General features: G+C 43.4%; 1 protein-coding gene across 2 annotated transcripts in view; it reads right to left on the reverse strand.

Moving 5' to 3' along the window:
• Smarcc1 (SWI/SNF related BAF chromatin remodeling complex subunit C1) overlaps positions 1 to 12,123 on the reverse strand; it is a 109,215-nt gene extending 97,092 nt beyond the window's left edge. For both annotated transcript variants that reach the window (XM_075964571.1, XM_075964570.1), the window contains exons 1-3: positions 11,849 to 12,123; positions 8,859 to 8,978; positions 4,085 to 4,170 (exon numbers count right to left, since the gene is read on the reverse strand). In XM_075964571.1, the coding sequence (XP_075820686.1) occupies positions 4,085 to 4,170; positions 8,859 to 8,978; positions 11,849 to 12,040 (398 nt within the window). In that variant the 5' untranslated portion in view covers positions 12,041 to 12,123. The remainder of the gene's footprint in view (positions 1 to 4,084; positions 4,171 to 8,858; positions 8,979 to 11,848) is intronic.
• Positions 12,124 to 16,050: the final 3,927 nt, after the last annotated feature.

Here is a 16,050-nt window from a genome sequence, read left to right on the forward strand (position 1 = left end):
CCTAAGTAACATCAGTTGTCAACTGACAACTTAGAGTCATTTGAGAAAAATCTCAATTGAGAGGTTAGCCTGTGGCCATGACTGTGAGAAATTTTTAGATTGATGTGGGGGGAGGGCTGCATGAGTTCCTGTACTAAATACCTTCAGTAATGGACTGTGACTTGGAAGTGTAGACCAAATAAACCTTTTCAAACCCATTCTAGTCAGAGTATTTAATCAGTGCAGTGGTTGAATGGGAATTCTTGTCCTCAGTCAAGTATTTCGGAGGATTAGGAAGTAGACCTTGGTGAAGAGGGTGTCACTAGGAGCAGGCTTTGAGCTCTCAAAAGCCTATACCGGCTCATTGCCTTTCTGTCAGTTGCTTGAGGATCAGGATGAAAAGATCACAGCTACTGCTCTAGCTTCCTACCACAATAATCATACAAGTACCGAGATTAAAAACTTTATAATGGTTCCCTTGGGAGCTGGAGAGATGGCTCAGTGGTTAAGAGCCCTGGCTGCTATTCAGGGGTACTGAGTTCAATGCCAGCAACCACGTAGCTCAGAACACTGGAGGGACAGATCACCATGGAGAAGACGCACAGCTACTTCGTGACCCGGGAGGCACCTGCGCGCATCTCGGCCATGTCCAAGGACACCAAGCTCATCATGGTGGTGCGCGACCTGGTGACCAGGGCCATCATCTGCCCTCTTCTGGCCTGCAGACATACATGCAGACAAAATACTGTATACATAATAAACAAATGAATGAATGAATCTTTTTAAAAAATAGAATAAAAAAGTAATGGTTGCCTTGGTCATAGAGTCTCTTCACAGTAAACAGAACTCTATATTCGTTGGAAGAAGTGTTAATGAGGCTAAACCTAGTGGCTCACGACTACATCCTGACTTCTCAAGAAGACAGAGGCATCGTGATATAAACTAAAGACCTGCCCATCGGCCTGTCTGTCTAGCAACTTAGTGAAACTATGTCTGTCTGTCTAGGAACATAGTGAGGCTGTGTTTAAAAACTTTTTTAAGTCAGGTATACTGGTTCACAAGAGAAGGAAGGGCAGCCAAGTTCTCCAAGTCCTAAGTCTGTCTGGTCTACAGAAAAGTTTCAGGACAGATGGGGCTGAGAAACAGAGAAACCCTATCTCAAAAAACAAACAAATAAAAATAAACAAGAATTTTTAGGAAAAAAATTTAAGCAGAATGGGCTTAGCTGTAAAGTACTTGGCAAGTATGCTCAAAACTCTAGGTAGAGTTCCAAGTAGTGAAAAGGAAAAGAGAGAGAAGAGAGTGAGAAACAAGTGAGCTCAGCAATTTAAACAGTGTATGTTTTAGTTTTATTTGGTTCAAGGGGTTACAGTCCAAAATCAGAAAAAAAGACAAGAAGAATGGTAACGGAGATAACAGGGGAGTGCAGGCGATAGCTTATTTCTTGTGGCTTGCTCAGCCTGCTTTCTTATCCGTTGTCATCCCTAGATCACCTGCCAAGGGATGAATAAAGGAAATGTCCTACAGGCTTGCTATAGGCCAATTAAATAGGGGTATTTTCTCAATTAAGGTTCCTTCCTCTCAGATAACTCTAGCTTATATCAGACTGACCAAAAAAGAGAAAAGAAAAGAAGAAAGACAAAACCAACAAACAAAATTTTTTTGTGTGGCTTCTCGAAAACTTAAAATTACCCAAACCATAAAACAGAGATAGACATGTCATTCCTGGGTATATGCAGTGACATATGTCAGTGTAATAGCTGCACTCATTTCTACTGCAGTCCTGTTGACAATAGTCCAAATGGGTTATTACATACAGGGGTAAACAGGTGGGAAGAGGAATCATCTAACGAAAACAGAAATTATACCATAAAAGTGACCTAGTGATAAAGGAGGGTCTTCTGTCTATGTGTTAATTTCATTGGTTAATAAACTGCCTTGGCCTTTGATAGGACAGCAGCTTTACAGGTGGAGTAGACAGAACAGAGTGCTGGGAAGAAGGGAAGTGAGGAAGTCACCATGATTCTCCGAAGGCTAGAATCCTTCCCGGTAAGCCACCACTTCATGGTGCTACAGAGATTATTAAAAATGGATTAATCAAGATGTGAGAGTTAGCCAAGAAGAGGCTAGATATAATGGGCCACGCAGTGTTTAAATGAATACAATCTGTATGTTGTTATTTCGGGTGTTAAGCTAGCTGGGGGGGGGGGGGGGGGGGGGCACGAAAAGCAGGCCTGTTCGCCTAATCACAACCTAGAGGTTGATGATAAAAAGCCAGCACAGACAGGGGATGGAGGTATATGCCTTTAATTCCAGTACTCTGGAGACATAAGTAGGCTGGTTTCTTTTGAGTTTAAGGCCAGCCTAGTGTACACAGGGAGGAGTTCTGGTCCAGACAGGACTATACAGTAAGACTCTGTCTCAAACGAAACGCCAAACCACTAAACAAATACAACAGAAAGAGACAGACACAGAGAAACAGAGCACACACCAGCACTGTGGTCTTCAACTGTAGTTCTCCAAAGAACACAAAGATTTTTAACCAGAATCAAAACATGGATGAGCTGGGACGTAGTGGTGCACGCCTTCAATCCCAGCACTCAAGAGGCAGAAGCAAGCAGATCTCTGTGAGTTTGAGGCTAGCCTGGTATACAGCGTGAATGGCAGGACAGGCTACAAAGCTACACAGAGAAACCCTGTTTCAAAAACCCCCTGAAAAAAATGGATGAAAGACAGAAAAGAAACTAAGGAATAGCCAGGCGATGGTGGCGCACGCCTTTAATCCCAGCACTCGGGAGGCAGAGGCAGGCGGATCTCTGTGAGTTCGAGACCAGCCTGGTCTACAAGAGCTAGTTCCAGGACAAGCTCCAAAAGCTACAGAGAAACCCTGTCTCGAAAAATCAAAAAAAAAAAAGAAAGAAAGAAAGGAAGAAAGAAAGAAAGAAAAAAAGAAAGAAAAAATGAAAAAAAAGAAGCTAAGAAATATTGGTTATATTTATAAGAGGACTCCAAAAATTTAAACAAGAGGGGCCAGCAAGATAGCTCAATAGGTAAAGTACTTGCTCCTCAAGCCTGGCAACCTGAGTTCCAACTCCATCACATAAAGGTGAATGGAGAATGCCCACTCCACAGTTGGTCTCTGCACATACATTATTATGTACATACACACAGAATTTTACATTCATTTCCCAGTACTACAAAAACTAAATATTGTGGTGCACGCCTTTAATCCCAGCACTCGGGAGGCAGAGGCAGGCGGATCTCTGTGAGTTCGAGAGCAGCCTGGTCTACAGAGCTAGTTCCAGGACAGGCTCCAAAGCCACAGAGAAACCCTGTCTCGAAAAAGCAAAAAAAAAAAAAACAAAAAAAAACAAAACCCTAAATATTTATTATTTACCTAATAAAGAGTTGTAATTTTTCTTGAATGTAAGAAAATGAAAGTGAGCTGTTTGTGGTGTCTGAAAAGGTTAGAGACTCACAGAGATCTGCCTGCCTTTAGCCCAAGTGCTGGTATGAAAAGGGTACACCACCACACCTGGCTGAAACTACATTCTTGAGAAACAAGACTTAAAAATTAAATACAGAAAATTGATTTTTTTAAAATATTTATTTATTTACTTATTATGTATACAATATTCTGTCTGTGTGCAGGCCAGAAGAGGGCACCAGACCTCATGACAGATGGTTGTGAGCCACCATGTGGTTGCTGGGAATTGAACTCAGGACCTTTGGAAGAGCAGGCAATGCTCTTAACCTCTGAGCCATCTCTCCAGCCCCAGAAAATTGATTTTTTTTTAATATTTATTTATTTATTATGTATACAATATTCTGTGCTTGCAGGCCAGAAGAGGGCACCAGACCTCATTACAGATGGTTGTGAGCCACCATGTGGTTGCTGGGAATTGAACTCCGGACCTTTGGAAGAGCAGGCAATGCTCTTAACCTCTGAGCCATCTCTCCAGCCCCCTAGAAAATTGATTTTTTAAAAACAAATCTTACCTTGTCATTAACAATATTCTTACAGAAGTCTCTATACACAAGGGAAAATGATTTCACATCAATAATATCACATTAAAACATGCAAATAAATTTTTAAAAAACTTACCACCCCTGTTCATTTTTGTACTTGTAAGCAGCCCCAAGAATGTGACACAAGGTGCCTCCAGCTTTGAAATCCATAAAACATTTTGCCTAAAGATGACAAATTGCACAAGAGGAAAATAAAGTTCTCATCCAACCATTCATTTTATACTTGAAATTCAACTAAAGGACTCCTACATTTAAAAAAAAAATATACTGCCAAGCCTCCTATCTAGGTTCTCAGGTAGCCTGGCTAACCTTAACCTCACTCTGAGCCTAGGCAACCTTAAACTTTTACCTCAGCCTCCACAGTCACCCAGATTATAAGCTTCAATCACCAGGTCTGACTCACAACATTATTTATTTACTTACTTACTTATTTATTTTGATTGTGTGTTTTCAAGACAGTTTTTCTGTGTCGCACTGCCTGAGTTGGAACTCACTCTGTAGACCACGCTTGGCCTCAAACTCAGTTATCTTCCTGCCTCTGCCAAGAGTGCTGGGATTAAAGATGCGTGTCCCCACCTCCCAGCTACTTCTCTTTTTTTAAATCGGGGTCTCTGGAGCTGGAGAGATGGCTCAGTGGTTAAGAGCACTGGCTGTTCTTCCAGAGGTCCTGAGTTCAATTCTCAGCAACCACATGATGGCTCACAACCATCTGTAATGAGATCTGGCGCCCTCCTCTGGCATGTGGGTATAAATGGAGACTGTTGTATACATAATAAATAAAAATTAAATAAATAAATAAATCGGGGTCTCCTTTAGCCCATGCTGGCCTCCAATGAGCAATGCAGCTGAGACTAACTTTAACCTTTAATCTTCCTTCTAACATATCGTTGAATTCATCCTTACTGTATCCAGAAGAATGAACCACATCATCAGACTAAACAAGACTTCCCCTCCAAGTTTTAAAATTATATTTACTGAAGCCGAGCTTGGTGGTACGTGGCTTTAATCCCAGCAAGCAGGAGACAGAGGCAGGCAGGTTTCTGTGAATTCGAGGCCAGCCTGGTCTACAAAGTGAGTTTCATGACTGTCAGAGCTGTTAGACAGCCATCTCAAAACCCTGTCTTGGAACCTCCCCCCATAAAAAAGTTACATTAACTGGGCTGGAGAGATGGCTCAGCACTTTCACTTTTGCAGAGGAGGTACTTAAATTACCTACACTCACATGGTGGCTCACAACTATCTATAACTCCAATTCTAGAAGATCTAAGGCTCTCCTGATTTCTAGAAGCCCTGCTCTCAAACACACAAACCTGCACTCAGACAGACCCATATACACAAAATAATTTAAAAATTTTTTAAAATAAATAAATAGCTGGCGGTGGTAGCGCATGACAAACCCTTTAATCCCAGACTCAGGAGCCAGAGGAAGGGAGATCAATAGGAGACCAGCAAGGTACACAGTAAAACCTACCTCAAAAAAACAAAACTACAACAAAAAAGTCTTTGCTTTGTATTTGTCCTTCTCAACCGATTTTCTTCTACAGTATTGCAAACCAGAACAATCTCTTTCATTTGAGAAAATGCTGCATTCTATTTTGAGAGGAAGAGAAATACATCTGGTCCTACTGGCACTAAGCCATGAATTATTTTTAATTATGGTTTATGACTAAAAATATTCTCTAATCCCTAAACCCTTTTAGTAAATGATGGTTTAGTTCCCAGAATTTAAAAACCCATGTCTACAGTCCCTTGTAATGTCATTTTGGATTATAGCACTTTGGATGACACTTATATTAGGATTAAGAAAAGAATGGGAATCATTTGAAAAAATAAATACCTTTCTTGTTTGTTCCTGAGACAAGGTCTTACTACACAACTCTGGCTATCCTGGAACTCACTATGTAGACCAGTCTCTGCCTCCCAAGTGCTGGGATTAAAGGTCCACATCTCTATACCAGACTTTAAAAAAGAAAACAAAAAAGTTTGTTCTAGAACAGCCAGAGCTAAAGATCCTATCTCAAAAATAAAAATATAAAACAAAATGAACTTTATGCAGATCTTACTCTAAATAATAAAACATTTGAGAAATTATACTACATAATTATTAATTTGTGTATGGGTGTTTTGCCTGCATGTTTGCAAGTGTACTACGTGCATACCCACACAGAAACACAAACAGACATGTAGATAAAAATTAAAATGAAGTCTTTCTAAAAAATTTTATTAGCTGGGAATGGGTAACACAAAATTTTAACTCCAGCGCTTGGGAAACAGAGGCACCTGGTCTAGAGAGTAAGTTCCAAGACAGGCAGGACTACAAAAAGAGACTGTCTCAAAATAATAATAATAATAATAATAAATTTACATTTATAAGCCAGAAGTGGTAGTGTATGCCTTTATTCCTAGCACTCAGGAGGCAAAGGCAGGTGACTATGAGTTTGAGGACATGCTGGTCAACATAGTGAGTTCCAGGACAGCCAAGGCTGTGCGGAAAGACCCTGTCTGAAAAGACAAAACAAAACAAAACAAAACTATTGTGCGTAGATTTGGTTTGTGTGTGGGTATAGTAGAGAAGTGCAAGGCAGAAGTGTGTACATAAGACAATGTGAGGGAGCTTGTCTTCCTTCCACCATACAGGTTCCAGAGAAACAACTCAGGGTGCACACCAACTGCTTCGTCATTATCTCTCTGTCCCGTTATGATCTGAAAAGTATAAAACTGGGGAAGGTGGAGGGAATGCGAGGAGGGGAGGGAGTGGGAACTGGGACTGGTATCTAAAATGAAAAAAGATAGCTTGTTTTTCAAAAAAAAAAAAAAAGTGCAAAAAAGAGGTATAAAACTATACTGACCTTTAGTCTGAGTCAGTCAAACAAGATTATTACAGAACTTGCCAAAGCCCTAGGTTCAAAAACCAGAAAGAAAATGGTCTTCAATTCCGAATAAGCACCTTTCCTCTGGCTCTGTACTTCAGGTATCTGACTGTTCAGGACAGGCATCCTGTTAATTATTTCCCTTTTATACATTTATTTACTTATTTTGTGTGGGAGAGAGGACCACAGGTCAAGGAGCTTTTTACCAATACGGATGACCTGAGTTTGGTCCCTGTTACCCACATGGTAGGAGAACCAATTCCTGAAAGTTGTCCTGACCTTCACATGCATGCTATGGCAGGCATGAGCCAGCACACATACAATCACACACTAATTAATAAATTAAACTTAAATTTTTTTCTTGACTTTTTTTTTTATTTTATTTCTCTGTGTAGCCTTAGCTGTCCTGGAACTCACTCTGTAGATCAGGCTGGTCTCAAGCTCTCAGATATCTTCTTGCCTCTGTCTCTGAGGTGCTGGGATTAAAGGTATATGGCACCAACTGCCCAGGTATTTAAATTTTTTTAATTTAAAAAAAAAGCGGTGGTACAAGCGTTTAATCCCAGCACTCAGGAGGCAAAGGCAGGTGGATCTCTGTGAGCTCAAGGCCAGCAGGCTCCAAACTACAGAGAAACCCTAGCTCAGAAAATCAAAACAAAACAAAACCAAAAAACCCACATGGGGCTAGAGAGAATTTTCAGTTAAGAGTACTGGCTGCTCTTCCAGAGGATCTGGCTCAATTCCTGACACCCACATTGCAACTCACAACTGTCTGTAACACCAGTTCCAAGAGATCTGACACCTTTACACCAATGCACATAAAATTAAAATTAAAAAAAATATATATACTCTTGTCACAAGAGTCTAACAGACAAGTATCACTATATACATACAGCACAGCAGAGACTATGACAATCATAACACAAAAATATTGAGTCTTCATGTTTGTTGCAGAGTCTAAAACACATTATACATTAAATGACATAGCAGGCACGAATTCTACCACTAAGCTGAAGATAACAGAACATGCCTGTAATCCCAGCTCATGAAAGTGAAGGCAAAAGGATCAGCTAGTCTCCCATATAGAGGCAGTTCCAGAGCTATATCAAAAACAAAGAAACACTTCTCTGTATAGTTGTTGTGTCCACCCCTACCCCAATCACAATAGCAAGGGAAATCAGCTACAAGTGACACTTCAAAGTACAGAAACTGAGGCCAGCAGTGATGACACACACCTTTACTCCTAGCTCTCGGGAGGCAGAGCCAGGTAATTGATTTTGAGGCCAGCCTAGTCTACACAAAAAAAGTCCCAGGACAGCCACGGCTGATATACAGAAAAAAACCTGTCTCAAAAATAAAAGCAAAACCAAAAAAAAAAAAGAAAAAAAAAAGAGGCAGGCGGATCTCTGTGAGTTCGAGACCAGCCTGGTCTACAGAGCTAGTTCCAGGAGAGGCTCCAAAGCCACAGAGAAACCCTGTCTCGAAAAACCAAAAAAAAAAATAAAAATAAAAAATAAAAGCAAAAGCCGGGCAGTGGTGGCGCACGCCTTTAATCCCAGCACTCGGGAGGCAGAGGCAGGCGGATCTCTGTGAGTTCGAGACCAGCCTGGTCTTCAGAGCTAGTTCCAGGACAGGCTCCAAAGCCACAGAGAAACCCTGTCTCAAAAAACCAAAATAAGGGGCTGGAGAGATGGCTCAGAGGTTAAGAGCACTGACTGCTCTTCCAAAGGTCCTGAGTTCAATTCCCAGCAACCACATGGTGGCTCACAACCATCCATAAGGAGATCTGGTGCCCTCTTCTGGCCTGCAGGCACACATGCAAACAGAATACTGACAATACTGTATACATAATAAATAAATAAATATTTTAAAAAAAAAACCCAAAATAAATAAATAAATAAATGCAAAAAACAAACAAACAAACAAAAAAACACACAGAAGAAGCTGAAGATCCTATGAAACATGTACTCATGTACTTACAGGTAGTTTGGTGAAAGCCGGGTTGGTGACATGCTTCCCAAAGGCATCTTCTTGGAACTGAAGAAGCTGTACCACCAGTCCAGCCAGCGCTTTATTGGTAGGAGCATCTGCATGAACATACTACAAGAAAAAGACAGGGATTCAAACACGGCTACAGCTGATGCTGGAGGGAAAGCTACTTTATCTCCTATTGCCTATTAAGTAATGGCACGACACCAAATTTTAGGTGTATGAAACACATTCTCCACGGCAAAGATCATAATCATAAAAAACATACATGTGCATAATTTTAAAACTTATTTATTTTCTTTTATTGAGACAGTTTCTTTTTGTAGTCCTGGCTGTCCTGGAACTCAGAGATCCACCTGCCTCTGCTTTCAGAATGCTGGGATTAAAGGTGCACCACCACCGCCTGGCCTGTATGTGTATTCTTTAAAGCAGATAATGTATGCTGAAGAGATGGTTCAACAGTCAAGACTAGGTGCTTTTACCAGAACCTACATGGCAGTTCAGAAACATCTAACTCCAGTCTCAGGAGATCCCAAGCCCCTTCTGACCTCTGAGGATACCAGGCATGCAGGTGGTACACACACATACATGGAGGAAAAGCGCCCATAAACACTCACACAAAAAAAGACAAACCAGCAGTAGAGACAAGGTAGTTTCATGACAAGGAAAGCATAATTAATGAATTAAATGCTAAACCTTTGATAGGGCTGGGGGGAGAGAAGGCTCAGCATTTAAAAGCATGGCTGTTCTTCCAGGTTATCCAGGTTTGATTCCCAGCTCACACATGGGAACTCAAAACCACTGCCAACTCTAGTTCCAGACGGTCCAAATTATCTGGCACACACATGTATGCAAGCAAAACACTTATCAACCAAAAATAAATTTAAAAAAAAATATTTGAGGCTCATCCTCATAATCCCACAACTCTAGAAATAGAAGAAGGATCAGGAAGGAATTGAAGACCAGAGGCCACAGAGTTCTGGGGCTTCTGAGCTATACTGATTCTGGATCTTTTGTTTTTCTGAAGTCTTATGTAGGCCAGGATGGCCTCAAAAGAAGGGACCTTCAATGTCTCATTTGTTTCATATTAATCGCTGAGACTTAAATTTCTGTCTGGTGCTGGAGATGGCTCAGCAGATAAGAGTGTTTGCTGCTTTTCCAAAGGACCAAAGCTGAGTTTCCAGCACCTCTATCATATGTAGTTTACAACTGCCTTTACCTAATTCCAAGGAGTCAGGTGCCTCTTCTGGCTTCTGTGGACACCCACATGAAGGTCACATACACAATTGAATAAATTTTAAATTTATATGTTCTAAATGCATTCTTAAATACAACAGAAATGCTTAGTGAGTCCAGGGTAGTGGTGCACACCTCTAATTCCAGAATCCAGCACTAGGGAGACAAGCAGGAGGATCTTTGTGAGTTTGAGGCCAGCGTGGTCTACAGAGCAAGTTCGAGGACAGCCAAGGCTACACAGTGAGACCCTGTAGAGGGGAGGGGACAGAGAAATGCTGTAGTGTACACCAAGCACAAATAAGTCAACACTATTTCTGCCTTTAAATAAAGCCTTACAAGCACAGTCACTTCTCAAAACACCCAAGATCCCTGTCAAACACCAACAGTTCACCCACCAAGCTGTGGACCCCATGCCAACAGGTCAGGAACTAGTTTTTTGTTTTTGTTTTTTTACTCTTCTGAGATAGTATCTCATGTTGGTAGCCCCGGCTTGCCTTGAGCTTCCAGCTCAAGAGAGGAAAACCTTGAACTTGGGATCTTCATGCTTCTACCTCCCAAAGGATTGCAGATGTGAGCCACCAGCACCAGCTTTCATGAGGTGCTGGGGTTCAAACCCTGGACCTAAGCCTTGCTAAGTGAACACTACAAAATGATTTAAATCCCTAGGTGCTAGTTTAATATTTCATTCATTTGACAAAAACTTATTCAGGAACTATTAAGGATGATACAGTTAAACATTAACTATGATCGAGAACAAATCTCAAACCCATCCTGGGGTCTCGATGGGGAAAACACTGCTGAAGAAGAGGAAGTGTTTTGGAGTCATTCTTCAACACTGACATAGTGGGGCTATTTTACTATACCTATAACTGGGCCGGTAAGATAAAGGGCACTGACCACCAAGACTGACCACTTAAGTTCGATTCCTGGACCAATTTTGTGTGAGAGAATCACTTCGCTTAAGTTGACATCCACATAGGAGCGGGATGCACCCCACCAAAATAGATAGATGTAATTTTTTTTAAAAAATTAACAAAGGGTTAAATTACAACTTTGTTAAACAACTGACTCAGCAGAATGTACATTCGAAAATAGGAGAAGCACGGGAGGTTTGTCAAAAAAATAAACATTACAAAGAAAACAGATATAAACGGAGTTCTCGCTGAAGGGCGTTAACTTTTGTACTCACATCTTTACACATCACAAAAAGTACAATAAACTGAAAACCCATCACTTTGTCCTGTATCAAGCCTATTGCAGGGTTTAAATCTACATTAACTCGCAAGGCCAATCATCCAAGGTTCCTTAGCGAATGGACCCTGGGTAGCAAGCCCTTAATTACCGAACCGCTTAGAAATTGGTGGCTAAACAAAACTTCAAGCTACTTCTACCACGCTGGGCTCAGTCTTTTACGCTCTTTGTTCACATACCTAAGGTAGCTAACAAAAGACCAGAGACACACGCCCTGCGACGCTGCCCAGCTCCCGCTGCTTATGCACAGAAGAAGCGTGCGAGCTGGGGCTTCCCACGCGAGTGTGTGGGCTCGAGAGAGCCAGCAGCAAAGGCCCGTCCCGCCGCGTGTCTACAGCCGCCCGCGGGGGCGTGGCGAGAGCCGAGCCAGCCTTTGTTGTCCCTCGTGGCGCGCCGGGGAGGGGGGAGGGGTGGCCCGAGACTCGCAAGGCCCGCAGCCACCACCAGCCCCCGTCGCGTGGCTCCTCGGTCCCCACGGGCGCGCGCGGACCCACCTTCTTGTAGTGCTTGCCCAGCCAAACTCGCACCGAATCCAGCTGGGACACCGTATCCGGGCTTTCCCAAAACTTGCTGGCAGGGCCCCCGTCCTTCCGCCGGTACACAGCCAGGCCCGAGGCCGCCGCCGCACCCCCTGCACCCACGGCGCCTGCTGCCGCTCCCGGACCGCCGCCCGCTGCCGCGGCCATGGTCACCGTCCGTCGTCTCCACCGCCCGGCCTGGCCCTCGCGGCGTTTCCCGTTCGCACCCGCGCGCGCGCGCGCAGACGCCACCTCCTCCTCCTAGCCCCGCCCAGCCAACCCCCTTCCGGCGGCGAGGCCCGGCCACGCCCCTTCTAGGCACCGTAGCCCTAACGGACTAGCTGGAAGAGCAGATGTGCGCCTGCGCAGCACGCTGTTAGCCCCCACAACAAGAGGCTCTACCTGCCTCTTCCGCCCGCCTTTCGAGACCGAGTTCCAGTCACAGCTCTTCGTGAGCTCTGCGTCTGACTCTCCCTGGCTTCCTGCGTCCGATCGTTATGCGGTCAACAGCCCCGAGGAGATTCTGTGTCACTCCTAGAGGAAGCGGTCTCGGGTGTGCAGTGCGGTGTGCCTCTAATGTGCAGTCCCCACAGCCCTGCTACACCCGGGGACGCGTCCGCCTTGGAAATCGAGCCCCAGTCTAGCTCGGAGCTTCGGCTTCACACACCTCCGAGCGTTCATTAATGTCTCTCGAACCACCTCAGCTGGTTTCTGCCTCCTCGGCCTTCTGCCTGCTGCTCCCGTGACCTCGAGATTATCTTCCCTTATGATACTCGCACGCGAGGCAAGGCGCTCTCAAATTCGTCACTTCAAAGTTTTCCAGAAAACCGTCCCTGACTGAACCGCCAATCACACACCAACCCAATGGCAGTTTTCGCCACAACCTGGTGTTTTTATTCATAGGTGTATCCTCGGCGTGGGAAACAGGACGTTTTGTCTTCACTGGCTCAGTAAATATTTGATGAATGATGGTCTACATGAAGGCTGAGTTTGAATTATTAACAGACTTTAATACACAGAGAAACCCTGAAAGAGAGGTGGGGTGGGTGGGGAGTGAATAGAATGCAGTCGGAAAGGATAGGGAACACATACCTGAAACAGAGGCACTGACCGTGAGAAAGAACACTCAATGAAAGACCCTTGGAGCTGGAGAGATGATGGTTCAGTTGTTAAGAGTACTGACTGCTCTTCCAGAGGACCTGGGTTCAATTCCTAACACACACATGGCGGCTAACAACTGTCTGTAACTCTTAAGATATGACACCCTCACACAGAGATACGTGCAAACAAAATACCAATGGACATAGAATAAATTATTTTAGTCGGGCAGTGGTGGTGCATGCTTTTAATCCTAGCACTCGGGAGACAGGCAGGCAGATCTCTGTGAGTTTGAGACCAGCCTGGTCTACAGAGCTAGTTCCAGGACAGGCTCCAAAGCCACAGAGAAACCCTGTCTTGAAAAAAAAAAAAAGAAAGACTCTTGAAGATGTACCATAGAACTGTTAGGGCTGACTTTGCCACCTCCCCCCCCCAAGATTTATTATGTATACAGTATTCTGCCTGAATGAATGCCTTCGGGCCAGAAGAGGGGCACCCATTCTCATTACAGATAGTTGTGAGGCACCATATAGTTGCTGGGAATTGAACTCAGGACCTACTGAAAGAGCAGCCTGTGCGCTTAACCTCTGAACTATATCTCCAGCCCCAACTTTGCCTTCTTAAGCACTGAGAAGCAAGCTTCAACTGAGGAAGGGACATGATGAGGTGTATACATGAGGAAGATCGCAGGGTAATTTGGGGAAACGTGGATTCTGAGCTGATTGTGATGGCACATGACAATAATAACAGCACTGGTGATGCTAGGATCGGGAACTGGGAGGATTGCTACAAGTTTGTGGGCAGTTGGGAAATGGGAAATACCCTGTCTCAAGCTATGGGTTTGCCTCAGCTGTGGCAAGCTTGACACCTTAAATTGGAACCCCAGAACCCACCCACATAAAGGTGGAAGGAGAAAATCTCCACAGATTTATCCCCTGACCTGGCCACTGTGCTATGGCATACATACATGACACATACCTAATCCTTTGTAAAATGGAATAGGTCTCTACTAGATTAGAGAAACCAGAAAGCAACCAGATAACTTTCCTTTTTGACCAGAGACCCATTAGGAGAGGTTCCAAGAGAGGTCCCAAACAAAAAAAGCCAGAGAAACTCTAAGTCCTTCCCTACCCCTGGGCATCTCTGTACCTATCTATAGCCCTGGCTCCTCCATACTCTCTATGGCAAATTCCTGTTCACTAGTTGTATATATATACAAAAACACAAAATTAAAAACTACAATTATTGAGAATGATCCTTAGAATTGTTACTTATTTTTTTAAATGAATTGGTCAGGGTTGTACAGATGGCACAGAGGTTAAGAGTACTTGCTGCTCTTTCAGAAGACAGAGGTTAGCCGGGCGGTGGTGGCTCACACCTTTAATCCCAGCACTCCCAGGAGGCAGAGGTAGGCGGATCTCTATGAGTTCGAGGTCAGCCTGGACTACAAGAGCTAGTTCCAGGACAGGCACCAAAGCTACGGAGAAACCCTATCTCGAAAAACAAACAAACAAACAAAAAAAGAAGACAGTGGTTCAGGGGCCAACCCTGAATATTGGGTGGCTTACAACTGTCTTTACTCCAATACAGGAAATCATATTGAAAGACCCAGATAAATCCAGACCCCTCTAGCAGGAAAAATAAAGCCAAAAATCTAGGTTAGCCGGCTCAGTGACTCTGTTTCAGGAACTAGCTGAAGATAAAGTTAGATTATAATCTTGAGAAACAGGGAGTTACCTCCTTGTGATTATCACTGGTATTTTTGGAATTTTTCAATGATCACTGGTATTTTCGGAATTTTCCAATGACGCCCACCCTGCCCTCTTTGGATTACAGGGTTGTGGTTTCTTCCCTTAAATACCTCTTCTCCCAGCTACTCTCTACCCCTGTGAGGGAAATGAGTTTCGGCCCCAGTACACTGGTTCCTGTCCTGTCAATAAACCTCGTGTGATTTCAGCAAGGACCATCTCTCGTGAGTTCCCGGGGGGTCGTGTTATCCTGAGACTTGATTGAGAGTCTCCCCGTTCCAGAGGTCTTTCATTATGCCCTCAGCTGGGCAGTGGTGGAACACGCTTTTAATCCCAGCACTCAGGAGGCAGAGGCAGGCGGATCTCTATAAATTTGAGAACAGCCTGGTCTACAAGAGCTAGTTCCAGGACAGGTTTCAAAGCTACAGAGAAACCCTGTCTCAAAAAAAAAAAAAAGGGCTGGAGAGATGGCTCAGAGGTTAAGAGCACTGGCTGCTCTTCCAGAGGACCTGAGTTCAATTCCCAGCAACCACATGGTGGCTCACAACAATCTGTACTGAGATCTGGCGCCCTCCTCTGGTGTGTGGGCATACATCCAGGCAGAATGTTGTATACATAATAAATAAATCTTTAAAAAAAAAAAGCAGAAATCATAATCATATTCCCTCTTCTGGACCTTGTGTGCCCAAAGGACACATACATTCACTCAGGTCAATACATATATAAAATTATAAAACTTAAAGATAAGAAAAAATTATTAAAAATTGTATTTTAGGGCTAAAGAGATGGTTCAGCAGTTAAGAGCACTGGCTGCTCTTCCAGAGGTCCTGAGTTCAATTCTCAGCAACCACATGGTAACGCACAACCATCTGTAATAAGATCTGGTGCCCTCTTCTGGCCTGCAAGCAGACATACAGGCAGAACACTGCATACATAATAAATAAATAAATGTTTTTAGAAATTGTATTTTAAAATAAGAAGCTATGGATGAGTGGCTCACACCTTTGATACCATTACTGGGGAGGCAGAGAAGCCCTGTCTCAGACAGAGAGACTTGTGATTAGATGTGACCAAAGCATAAGTTCTTGAGGACTTACAGGAATACAATAATGAGCACTGCTCCCCTCCAGAAGGTGGTGGGGCTGCATCTCTCATTCACAAATGGAACTATATTGCTTCCCCAGCTTTCAGCTAAGGTCAAGTGCATAGCCAAATGTTGTCTAGATAAGATGGTCACTGAGTGCCCTGAATGAATGAAATAAGCATTAAAATTTAAACCTGTTTATTTAGAATGGATATTTTTTTCTCTTTTCTTTTTGGTTTGTTGAAAAA

This window comes from Microtus pennsylvanicus, chromosome 3 (genome assembly GCF_037038515.1).
Source record: "Microtus pennsylvanicus isolate mMicPen1 chromosome 3, mMicPen1.hap1, whole genome shotgun sequence".
In the NCBI taxonomy this organism is placed as follows: domain Eukaryota; kingdom Metazoa; phylum Chordata; class Mammalia; order Rodentia; family Cricetidae; genus Microtus; species Microtus pennsylvanicus.